At 32.2% G+C, this 13,717-nt stretch overlaps 1 protein-coding gene across 14 annotated transcripts in view; it reads right to left on the reverse strand.

Annotated features, from left to right (window-relative positions):
• Positions 1-1,906: 1,906 nt before the first annotated feature.
• LOC128999967 (serine/threonine-protein kinase MARK2-like) overlaps positions 1,907-13,717 on the reverse strand; it is a 221,317-nt gene continuing 209,506 nt past the window's right edge. For 11 of the 14 annotated variants that reach the window (XM_054426787.1, XM_054426786.1, XM_054426785.1 and 8 more), the window contains 3 exons: positions 4,633-4,665; positions 4,139-4,247; positions 1,907-3,357 (listed from right to left, as the gene is read on the reverse strand). In XM_054426787.1, coding sequence (XP_054282762.1) covers positions 3,139-3,357; positions 4,139-4,247; positions 4,633-4,665 — 361 coding nt within the window. In that variant the 3' untranslated portion in view covers positions 1,907-3,138. Of the gene's footprint in view, positions 3,358-4,138; positions 4,248-4,632; positions 4,666-6,308; positions 6,336-10,784; positions 13,058-13,717 lie in introns of those variants that run through there. The other 3 variants (XM_054426774.1, XR_008491329.1, XM_054426783.1) reach the window with 3 other exon arrangements.

The raw sequence follows: 13,717 nt of genomic DNA on the forward strand, positions 1-13,717 counted from the left end.
ACGCAATTGTACCACTCACCAATTAAATTGACCTGAACAGTTGATTAGTTTAAGTTTGAATCATTAAAATTTTACTTCTTCTCTCTCAATCCTTGAACCTCATTGGTCTGTTACCCGTGTTGTTATGAGTAAAACAATGCTGATATGGGAAACTTCTAAGAACTGGACTGAAACGGCTAATTTAAAAACCGGTCGTAGTGAAATAGCCGTTTCAGTTCAGTCCTTAGAATTGAAAAGTTTTACACAACAACAGCATTGTTTACTTAACATCATAGTTATACTCATAACAACACGGGGAACAGACCAATGAGCTTCAAGGATTGAGACAGAAGAAGTAAAATTTTAATGATTCGAACTTCAACTAATCAGCTGTTCAGGTCAATTTAATTGTTGAGTGGTGCAATTAGTGTTTAGTACAATCATTGACTATTGGATACAGAAGAAGACATCCCATCTATATGGATCAGCTATCCCATTTTTTACTAAAAAGGAATGTAGTTGTGTGAGCCAGTCACAGATTGCACTAGTGTCTAACACTCTATTTTGTACCTTATTTTTCATTACTGACATTGATGTTGTTTCGTTGCATCACTGTTGGTGGCAATGAGAGGTTATAAACAAAATATAACCTCTAGTTATGAGTAGTGAATTTTAGTAGTTAAAACAATACACTATCGTAGGTAAAGTAGAGTATGCAACTCGCGGATTGCGTAAACTACTATTACCTTCCACAGTGTTTTAATTACTGATCACTAGTGTAGACAAGATTTTGTTTCTTCTAATTTAGGTTTATTTTCATCATTCGTGTTTTACTGTTTGGTTATATGACCAAGAGATCAGTTATTGTTTATTATTAGATTGTTTTATTTGGTTAAACAAGGTTTTAAATGACTGAAGTAACAAGAAACAAATTGTAAACAAAACACAACCTCTACAGTGTGACGTACAGAACAATTAAATTTTCTTCAGTTGTTCCATAAGGATGAGAAATCTGGAGTATGTTTTATCTATGGACTATGGTACAACCTTGATAACAATACTGTTATAGAGTTTATAAGCTAGGACTTATTATCAAGGTTTGCAATAACATGTGACTATGGGTAGCCTAAAATAAATTAACGGGGATTTGGAAATCACACTTGTTATCAAGGGTGACGTTTTCTTTTCATCGGGGTCCCACTATACATAACAAGTTAGATAAAATTAAGATTCTTCCCCAAAATACAACTTTTATTGCCGTACAATGCTAACTTTGCTTAACCTTTTAGATAACATTTCTCTTTGTCCATTTCTACTTAAGAAGTCCAATACCATATACCACATTTAATTATACAAAAACTATAAAAAAGAACACCTAGGTACTTTCTTGCTAGTCTGTAGCAGAAACCATAACACACACAGTATGGCAGCATGTTTATGATGCACCCATCATCATATTCTTTATACAGAGTGTCCCATAAGTAGAATGATTTAGAAATGAATTATATGAGTCAAACTCTCAAAACAAAACTAAAATGGATTTTTATTTGCACAGGCCAGACTAAATGAGGACAAGCTTTCAGGGGGTGCCTAAAAATGGAAATATAAATTCAAATATATTATTCTGTTGAGGAAATATTATTAAGTGAGGAAAAGGAAATCTCTTTAAAAACATGGAAATATTTGGTACTTTACCAATTAAGCAACACTTACATTTAAATTGAAGAAATATGGATTTGAGCCAACATAAAAGACAAACATTTACAGTCTGCCCTTTTTGAAAATATACACCTATTATAAACATTTACATAGCTTTCTATTTTTTTTTTATGACCTACCAAATATGGTTGTACACCTGTTCCACAGGATTCCACCTCAGAACTGTCACAAAGCAGATTTATAAGCAAAGGAAAATAAATCATAAACATAAGTTACTTTCAATTTTATTATAAATTTATTTTAATACTACAGTCATACCTTCACCTTCCATCAATTGTGATTTATTAAAAAAGAAATCACAAAATGTGTTTTATTAAAATACCAGAGCTTTAAAAGCTTGGAGTTGATAAGATATTTGTCAAGATGATCCTTCCTAGACAGTTTTACAAATTAAAGCTAAAGCAAAGATAAGCTGAGGTACGTAATATAACAACAGCCCGACGAAAGCATGTGTCCAATGTCAAGCCTTCCACTTCATGAACTGCATAATTGACAGTCGATTTTGATCTAAATAAGAGATATTATTATGTAAATAAATATTATGTAAGTTTACCAAATACTCTATTGAACACATTTCACATTTTAGAATCAGTGATTTTTGAAGGAAAAATAGATTTAACAAGCGACCCTAACATACAAATCTGTTTAAATACTGACCAGTTTTACTAAACTAGGCTCAATACAATCTCAGACACATCAATTATCTGAATTTTATTGTTGGAGAAATTGGTGTTGGGAAGGAATCTTCAGAAACAAAATGCTTTCTTGTTAGTTTGTGTAATGTCTGCCATTTTACTATCATAAACAGCAATTATTACAAATTTATTTAGGAAAGTAATAAATGTATGTATTGTTAGGTGGGGCCGGGCCTAAGTACATGTCGAGTGTGACCCGGGCCTGGGTAGTCTATATACAGCTTCACCCTCTATTTACAATAAGTATCGTCCATCCCAGGGATAAGTAAATATATTACTTACAACGATATTTTCAAACAATCATTATGATTAAATAAAATTGTACAAAATAAATTTAATCGATAAGTTTACAATAATAATTTAGATAGTATACAATAAATAAATTTATAATCGAATTATTTAATCGCTATTTTGTATTATGATTCGTACGAATACACCTATTTAAATTGTAAAATCTCTAAAAGAAACAGTTATCGACAACCGGTAATACGATTACAAACGAAAACGGGGGCAAGAAAGAAGAGTAAATTAGAACGACTGCTCGTTAGAAGAGCGATCGGAGCTTGTACACAGCTAGGGAAACACAAATACCGAACAAAACAGCGTGCTAGTGAGTCCTCCTGCTCAAACACCCGGCTAATCGATAACCGGGCAACAACGATATTCCACTCGATTGTATATACACGTGACGGTTGTCTGTTCACTCGACAGAGTCCTCGGGAAGGGACGAGTCGACCAGTGGTAGTCACAGCTTCAGCTCGTTGGCAATCTTGGAAGCGATGTTCTTGAAGCCAATGGAAGTGCCGGAGATGCGCTTGAAGCGAACTCCGTTGAGTGAAAGACGCGGCAACTTGCACACCTCTATCTCCCACTGTACCAGTGAGTCAGTGTTGGGGTCTCCGTGGACACACAGCAGCAGGAACCTCTCTCTCTGCTCGTAGTCACAGTTGTTGGCGTCCAGAACCTAGACACAGCATAACTTAGTAACCTAATACAATGCTGTTACAGCCGCCATCTTAGCATTAGAGCGTGCCTCTACTCAGTACGCATCCAGCTAAAAAGCGTCATCACTTGTTACTTTATCTGTAGTCTAGTGTTAAATTTCCCAGTAGCCTAAAATAGTTAGTTTCTCAATAAAACCTCTCCTGATGTGTTAAAATTGTTTACCTACGACCGTTTTATAAACTAGCCTTTTCAGTTCAGGTTGTAGAATTGAAAATATTCATTTAACAGCAATGTATTTTTACTTATTAACAACGGACCAATGAGGTTAAAGGATTGAGAGAAAAGAAGTAAAATTGTAATTCTTTGAACTTCAACTAATCACCTGTTCAGACCAATTTAGAGAGGTTATAAAAAAAAAAAACATTACCTCTTTAAAAATTTAAAGTAGTGTTTGTTTGTTAATTGGAACACTGTCGTAGGTAAAGTAGTGTACGAAACTCATGTTAATAGTCTTAACATTCGTAAGTTTTTTTTAAGGTACAAGCCTTACTCGTGGCGTCAACACTATCTTTACATGATTGTTACGTAAACTACTATTTTTTATAGTTTTGGTTTGTTATTATTTTACTTAAAATAAGTACCAAGTTTTGCCTCTATAATCAATGGTGGGTGTGCAACTTGACAGTAAATTTCAAGAAACACACACTATTCTGTACTCTCACCCCGTTGCGAAGCTTGGGCAGAGCAACTAGTTTTATTAACACTACTTAACGAAGTGAGTTTGATGAAAGAGTGTGTACCTTTCTAATTTCCGCCATTATTTCGTTGGGATCTCTAGAAGAGGTGGTTTTCATGCTCCACGTGAATCTGAGGGATCTCGGCTTCACCTGATCATCATTGACAGCACTGCTGCAACATTAGATCAGTCCAACATCAAAAATAAAACCAACTCATAACATTTAAAAACTAAATAAAAAATGGCTAGGCCTTTGAAAAAGTTACAAAACAAATAACTAAAGTTTGCTTAGGGGTGGCAAAATAAAAAAGTCAAACAACAATTGATGGTCACATAATTAACAAATTTTAGAATAAATATTACAAACAAGTGACGTTTGTTGTTAGAGATCTAATTCTTAAGCCTTGCAAGTATTAATATCTAAACATATGTTTTGAAATAGTTTTAGTTTAGAAGATTACGACAATTTTATTTTTTGCCAAAACAGTACCGCTCAAAATTTGTCATGCGAATGTGAAAAATAAAATAATGTAATTATACTTGAAAAATAAAACATACCTAACTACAGTTTTGGGGACTGGATCCATAGGTCTGAAAAAAAACAACAATAAATCAAATAATAAATAATCATGCATTTCCAATCAAATCAAAAAACAAACTTTCAAAAATATAAGATGTATAACAAGGGTAATTGTAAACAAAAGAACACAATTTAAGATACCGCTTTTCTTTTGCATCACAGTTATTTAATTTAAAACGTAGTTTTTTTTTATAAATTATTGTAAACGCATTTTTGTTTTTTAAAAACTAGCAAAAGTTTTAATTCTGTGAATTTCTTTGAATTGGATATTTTGAAAAAAGTAAACACATACCGTTACACATCTGCACATAAAGCAAATGTAAAGACTTTCCTAATTTATGGTGCATATATATTATTGAAACATAAGTGTGTTAGAAAACAAAATGATTATTATCAATTATCAATTAAGATGGGGACTAAAAAATTATTTATAAAACCTAATTGTTTACAAAGTTTAAGAGTTGATTTGATGAAAGTTATTTACCTGCAAAATCACACCGCAAAACACCATTCAATATCGAACTCCAGGGAAAATTTCTAACAATCTTTACCAGATCGGATATAAAAATGAGCACTAGTTATAGGTAGAGGTATAAATTGGAGAAAGGAATATGTTACAACAGCGAGAGGCAAAAATGGTGCCACAAAAGATAAATTAAGTGTTTGCAATAATGGAAATTAATTTGGCTTTTAAATTACTGACCAAGGCATTTAGCTGCTTGCCTTAACAGGCCTTTCCAATGCAATGAAATGAAAAAGAATTATGAAGAAACTTATTCAGGACACCACACCACTGCAAGGTTCCATACATTAACAAATCCAACAATGGACAGTTACATCTTAGTTATGTTGCAAACGCACCTAAATCTAATATTGCAAAACATTATTTTGGAAACTCTGACTTAAACAAAGCATTTGCTGGATTGCATTACAATTGAAGAAAATTTAACAACATTTTAAAATAAATTAAAAATATCTAGTAGAAAAGCGATATATTTTTATCAGTTATTTTTTTCACCCCACCACAGAATTTAAAATTTATTTCTGTATTTTATTTTTATGAAATCACATTGCCATTTTATTTTTATTAATCTTGATACTAGTAAACACAATTCATTCGTTTTAGATACTGTACTAGTTTAGTTTGTAGTTGATGCCATTCGATGTTCATAAAAATGTGCCTTATAAATTAGGATAATTTGACTTTGAATTCAAATAAAGAGTACAAGTTCCCAATGTTAACCATAAAAGATTCATACTATAGGACAATAAAACTCAAGTTTACATAGATAAATATTTGTATGCCTGATTTTACTGCACATTTGACATGCATACAGGCTGCAATAAATCATACAAATCACTTACAACACAATACAGGATAGTTGCATGATAGTACAAAAAAGGTTATCAATCGAGATGGATTTACAAAAATAAGTTAGGCAGAAAATACAATCACTATAAAAGGGGAACTTCACTGAGGGTACTATTGTATTGCCAAAATGTACAAATATAATATACACTTAAAACGTTACAGACTGAAAATTCATTCAGAGATAAGATGTAATACGGGTTCAATGTCTAATTTTTGGCAGCATATGACACTATAACCCATGCAAAAGGCTAAACTAGGGACATTCAAGTGCGCTTACATTACCTCTAACTGAACAGAAGTTACTCTTCTCTGTAGTAACAAAATAAACTCTATAGAGTCTAATTCAACATAAAACAAACGCAAATAAACTTAAAATAACAGAAAATTCACTACAGTGCTTGGATAGGTCTTGACCATCGATGTGTAATACTCCTGGATAGTGCACTGTGTAGTGGAAAAACAGTCCATGCCCACCATACGAATTGGTGGGATACCGAGGCAGACGCGCCGAATGAACCTCTCAGTTTTACACAAACATAAATTCACTCAACCTGCTCTGCTACACTTATTTGTTAACATAAAAATTTCAAATTGATATGTTATTTTTCTGTAAAAGCAAGTGCTTACTACTATGAAGTTAGTTTTAACCTTAACATATTTTTTATAATTTATCCAGGCAAATTAAAACTGTTGATTTTAACAAAAACATTCCTGCAGCAAAGTTTTAGATTAAAGTATGTATTTGATTTTTATTTGAAGCTTTTTTCATACGTAGTTTGCTTGTATAATTTTTAAGCGATTAAAAATAAAGCCGGCTTGGCATCGGTTTACAGGATTTAGATACTGAGTTTATGGCATTAAATTATCATTATGTTACATCAAATATGTCATTACATTACGAAGAATGGGTAACTAAATTTACAAGTGAATGCTTAAGCATTTTATTGCTTACCGTAGTCTATAGTTAAAATTGGCATAAAATATTTAACAACGTATAATATATTTTTAAAACATGTTAATCACAGTATGACAAAGAATCATACTGTAATATAAACCAAATGTATATGTTGCAAAGTCTCTCAATAATAATTGGGGCTCACAGCAGCAAATGATGACATGCTTACGTGATCAATTAATTATTGTGATATTTTTTTCTGGCCAATCTATATAAATAAAATTACAGTTTTGCCTGTACATTGCTTAGAATCATGCAGTTTTTGGTTATTTTTACGTTTCATAGCCTAAGAAAGCCGAAACGAGTCTTATCTCAATTTCTGTCTGTCTAATCATTTTTCTGTATTTACTGGATTGGTGAGAGTGTCCTTGGCTATAAAAACATGGCCTCGCTTCTTTGAAAACAAAATAACGAACCATCAAAAACCCAATTTTGTTTGATTTTTGTCAAATTAGACAAAAATGTTTACTATTACATTTTATGAAATAACGATCAGCTGTTTGGATTAGTTCTCACTTCTAGCTGTCACTGATATATGTTTACATTAAAAGTTGTTTACAAATACCGCAACCATTTCCCATCAAGTTTTGTTAGCACATCCAAACCAAGTGAGATTAAAAACCTTGTGCCTTACTTAACCGGTTTAATTAATCGCAAGTGCAACGATTGTTCTTGAGTTTTGATAACCGGGGTATATACTGTGAATCAGTGTTGTATTAGTGCTGGGAAACGTACAGTTTTTTAATCACTGTCACCAATAGCTTACAAAAACGGATTCCACTCATTGACAGCGCTTCAAGGACAGTTGTGTAAAGTGCAAAGTAAAAAAAATCACAACTGCAGTGGGTGATCGAGGATGTTGCTGCGATCTTGGAAGATCTTTCTGATTTCGCTGTGATCGTAACAGAGGTTTAACTTACAGTTGTAGCTAAACTCGCTTTTCCAATGTGTCACTTCTGGTTTCTACTTACTTACATTTCGACAACGATATCGGTACTTTTCCTACTTAGGAAGTAAAACTACAAACGTCCAAAACCCCAGATTTGCGCATTTTTGTCACATTTCCTCCGAATGTTTGCTAGATATATGTACCGATTATCGTTTAGAGATTACGTAATCTTTTAAATAAGAAACCTTTGTTTGGATAAAGGTGGTTTCTTCAAACTGTCAATATGTTAACATTAAAAGTTGCTTACAAATAATGCTATTAATAGGAAATAACTTTGATTTTCGAAAACAAAACAAAAATTAAAACCAAGGGAGATTAATAACTTTGGTACTGCACCACATCAAGTGAGTTTTTTTTAGCAAACCATAGTGAGTTTTTTAACGTTACATGTTTTGTGGACTGTGTATTTATTTATTTATATATTTGCCAACGGATTAACACCTATAATACAGTTTGATTAGAAGGACAGTTTTAATTGGTCGTAAGTACTATAGTTCTTTACTTAAATGTAAACGTTGGTTTTTGCTACTGCTACTTTTCCTTAGAACCGGTGGTAGAAGTAAGAATCATTTTTACGTACAAACACATCACTATTTATTTACAACTTAAGTTATCGTTAGTGCTGCACCTTATTTCTTATTAAATTTAATTGATGTCTTACTGTATAATTATTGCGTTTTCTGTCTGGACTCCAAAATGTTAGTTTATGCTATGAAAATGATAAAACATTAGTGAAAGATTTTTTTAGCAAACCATCATGAATTTTTAAAGCTTGGCGTTGTTAACGTATAAATGTTTTGTGAACTGTGTATTTATATACTTATTTATATATTTGCCAACGAATTTACACTAATTTTACAGTTTGATTAGGCCTAAAAACGATTATCATAAAATTTGATGACACTATCAAAACTTTCAAATAATTATTTTCTTTGTAATTTGCTTTGGTTAAAGCATAGCAAATCCCCTAATTCAATTCTGTATTTGTGTGTGTATGTCTGTTGGTAACGCATTAATGTCCTTATTTCTCAGTGTTTCGTGGAAAAGACAAGATCACCTTTGTTAATGAAAATTTCAACCCGAATAAAGTGTGCAGTAGTGAGGTTGAGGTAGTATTTTAACTTTTTAACCAGTATGAAAAGTAACTTTCAATTACAGGCCTACCTTAGGGCTATGCCTCATAAACCTATAAATTAATTCCTTTTATCATTAGATATAAAATATGGACTAACACGATCGGGTGACATTTAATTGCGAAGCATTCGTTTTGGCTTTTAAACTGTCAGATATTGTATTTGCGAAGGTTTATATGTATTACTATACAGTAATAGTTTTGCCAGCATATCTGGAAAAATGCACACTAAATATGCAAACCAACTCCTGTTCTGAATATAAGATTTCAACTTACTACCAGATTCCCGTACGTAGAACGGGCAAACAGCTAGTGTTCAAATATAAATAAATCAAAATTTTCATAATATTACTAAATGTCTTATGAGATTTACTTTTGACACATAGTCTGTAAAGTGTGAGCAAGTACTTAGATTATATCTGCTTATAAAACCTCCTTAAGTTTGTTAAAATAAATTTTACTCGCAATATTTCCACAATACTAACATAGCAATACACTGCGAGAGCGGGCACGACACTCGGCACTAGGGTGAGTCATACCTTTATCCCCACTCCTGGCAGGCACAGTGAGGTAGCGACGGCCCGTTTTCGGAGCCTTACTTTAACCTGAGCGCGCAATCCAGGGAGTTATTATACATCAATGGTCTTGAAATGTCAGTAAATTATGAAAATAACTTAAATACTCATTAATGATTTTCTGATATTAGACTGTAGAAGTTACTATGATTTCGTTTGGGATCAATTTAATATTTTAGGTGAATCAGGAACGATAAGAAATTTGTTGTATCTAGTTAAAAAATCAAAAGACTAAACATAGAAACAATATAGTCTTTGGAATATAATATACCCATAATTGAAAAAAGTCAAGTTTCTCATATAATGGAATAGGCTAAATTGGAAACTTTTGCAATACAACATTAGTGGTGGACAACAGAACTGGCTATCTGCAGAATTAACTAAAAAAGGGGTAAAGACTCTAGAATTTACTATTCCAGAACCCACTAATTTTAGATTGTCAAATGTAGTTGCAACTTAGAACTGACCAACCTGTATTTTCCATTTTTTAAATAGTACAACCCACCACCATAACCTACTTCAGGAGTCACATTTTATAATGATTTAAAAATAGTTTTAACAAGTAAAACACCTAAATAACTCAATTTTTATAAAATACACTTAATGGACATTATTTTATCAATGATAAATAGGCTATAGTTTTGATTATGAAGAGTTTTAGTTTTAATTTAAACAAAACAAACACCCCTTATTATTTTGTTTAGACAAGTTCTCAGGGTACGGCATTTTGAATTGGTGTCCGCTAGTCCTCATGTTAGCCGATTCGGCATTCCCTTTATAGCCTAGTGACATAGTTGGTTTATTAAAGGTATGAACAACAGTCCATAGGCTTAAATTAAAATGAATCATATTTCTTCAAAAAGAGCATGCATTTAAGAATTAATTAATAAAATGTACATCTTAACTAAGACATACAAGTTTCAAGCCATTATAAGGCAGGTTTGTCAGTAATTGAGTCAAAAAGTACAACCTTCTTGACATTCAACAACTGAAGTGACAGCCAGGGATGCTCTGTACATAGTGCAAAGCTGTTAAAAACATGTCTATTCTAAGATAATTGGTAGTTTCTTCAAAGATATTATAGATTATTTTTTCTTCAGCTATTATTAGTAAATTGATTGACAAAATTTGAGAATAAAACTACATATATATATCAGTAAAACTTTATTAACACTCCTTTGGCGGGCATAGACCAATTACAACATTGACTTAAAGTGAAAATACTTTTATATCCATTTATGAATGAGTAAACTAACGACAGACTGTCGACTTAAAATGATAATAAACCTGGAGAGCCATAGAAATCAAACGCACATTATAAAGATGATCATAAAACTCTTCAAACCACTAAAAATTCATATTCAAATTTAGAATTGTGACTAGTACACAATCAAAATGCAAAAACTAAACAATATGTATCTTCTAATTACAAAACACATACATGCTTTGATTTACATTAAATGAACATTTACACATTGATGGGTTCATGACCTTAATTTTGTCTAATCTATTCTGACACAGCTTCTCTGTTAAAGCTTTTTATTTACAAGTCATTTGGTAACTAAAAGCCGCTTAAACATTTTGATTATTTTGGGTTAATAAGACAATACGTTCATAGACTAATTATGTTAAATTTTAAATCGTATCTGGCAAATGCTAATTAGAAGAGTTTGTGCATACAACGCGTTTTAAAATACCTGTGATTCACAAACTATTCTGAACCTATAAAAATATAGTTTTACAGACGAAGAATAAAACGTCAAAGACAGTCTTTCAAGTTGTATGTCGATTATTGTTTAACAGCGATACCACAAAGCGCTTAGATCGAGTTTTAAATGAGCAAGATGGCCTAGTAGAATTTGTAAGTGAAAACAACTATTAAAATAGTTACATTATATACAAACAAAAAGTTTACCGACGATACACTAGACAATGTACACTTTGGTATAACAATAGTAAACATGGAATATCGTAACGAGACCATGGCAGAACGACAACTGAAGGCGCGGAGTTGCTAAGGCACAATGTCCGACGAGGCACGACTGGCCAAACACCCATGGAATACTAGAGAAACTGCTAGCAAATTAAGGTAAAAGTACAAAATTTACAAAAAAATGTACGAGAAAAGCTATAATAAGAGTATTAATATGATCCGAATACAAAGCTTAACACTAAAAAGATCAATTGCACTATTACGATGACTACAAATTATGTATATTGATAATCAATTGAGTAAATGCTACTGTTAAAAGTAATCCCTTATCATTTCATCATTTTGATTATAGGACTTGGTCATTTTGTCAATCCTTCAATAACAAAGTTGCAGCAGATGACTTAACAATAAAATACACAACACATATAAACTGAGCAAAAATGTGACTAGATTACATATCAAACGACTTGCGAATCAGGAAAATGACTAATGCGTTATTCAAAATTTTAAATCTCACAAAAAACCATTTCATATGCATTCTCATTTATTGAAGTATTTTAAAATGATAAGGGATTATTTACCTTACCTAAAAAGACAAAATAAAATATAAAGAGTTTTACTTTTATCAAACTAAAGAATAAAAATTGATTTAAAATTTGCAGATTCATAATACATGAATTTAGGAGCAGATGTCCGATAAAATTTAGCTGGTAATTTGTATCAATATTTTTACACAATTTTTTGGTCTAAAAAAACTCGAAACAAATCAAATAAATGCCACTTAAACTACCCTGTGATACAAATTTCAACGATATTGATATTAGCAAAAATAAATCAAGAATGTAGAAAAAAAAGATTTTATGAGATATTTAATAACAATTTTACTGAAACAAAACAACACATTGAATCCAGTTTGAGTTTAATCAGTGATTTATTAAGCTATAAGACAATATAATTATTTTATTGTAATTACCACACTTATTGAGAATGAAATAAATCAAAGTAAATGATCAAATTCGGTTCATAGCGTACACAATGATATTATTTTAAACAATTCACCTTTTTAAGGAACAGCAGGAAAACACTAATATTAAAGGAACAAACATCTAGATATCGTAAATAATATTTATGGAAAACTATTTCAAGTAAAATTATATTAGTGAACACTCTAGATTACATTTCAGTAAAAAATATGTCCTCAGTCCCTTGTCATTATCTGTTGGCCTTAAAACTAACTTACACTGGACAACTCTACCCCGCTACACTTCCTGTATACAACCAGACCTGTACATAATTACAATTGGAACTATTTATAACAAGAAAATTTAATCCTCTCTTCTCTTCAACGATGTCAGCGAACGTTAAATATATGTACAACTGTTATTCCACATGGTTATCCCGCAGCAAGGTACTTTTCCGATAGAATATTTTCGGTCAAGTAATATCTTGCGGCTGGCTCGGGCGAAGCGTCCTCCTAATTGGCAGTCCTAGGGGCAGGAAAACGCGATTAGACGTGACGCAACGTTCTAGCGTTGACGAGCTAGCAGTGACCGCGGTGTGAAAGCCAATGCTGTCAGGATACGCATGTGGAATACAGCGGGCTCGCGGCGGATGCACAATGCTAACGGTACCAATATAATTTGGGAGACAAAACAATACATTAAGCTTTCACAGTCGAGGTCGCTGCTAATTTCGTGCAACAAATTACATGGACTTAGCTATTGTGCACCCAGTCAACACACACTTTGCCCGGTTACCATCCTCTAACGTGGTCGAGTAGACCTTCCTGTGTGAGTCTACTGTGTTTGGAATAGATTCAAGTGATATTACTTTTAGGTTACGGCAGTTGTATGCACATACAAAATATCTAGTGTCAAATTTCAGGTGAGACTTGAATAAATAATTGCATTTGTCCCTGAAGCAAGAAATTAATATTAATTAAAATGAAAAGTCAAAGTCTAAAGAAGTTTGTCCGTGGAAAACATTTCATAGATACAAAATAAATAAAAATAAAATTAAAGAAATTGAAGTATCTAAAGGAATAAAAACACTTAACACCAAAAGTGCATCACTGGACAAACGAGAAAGTGGAGGACACAACAATGGTGGATTGCAAGCAAAACATCTTCAAAAGTGGTTTACACTAG

This window comes from Macrosteles quadrilineatus, unplaced genomic scaffold, assembly GCF_028750875.1.
Source record: "Macrosteles quadrilineatus isolate MER2022 unplaced genomic scaffold, UCM_ALF_1.0 Scaffold_8__2_contigs__length_117827958, whole genome shotgun sequence".
In the NCBI taxonomy this organism is placed as follows: domain Eukaryota; kingdom Metazoa; phylum Arthropoda; class Insecta; order Hemiptera; family Cicadellidae; genus Macrosteles; species Macrosteles quadrilineatus.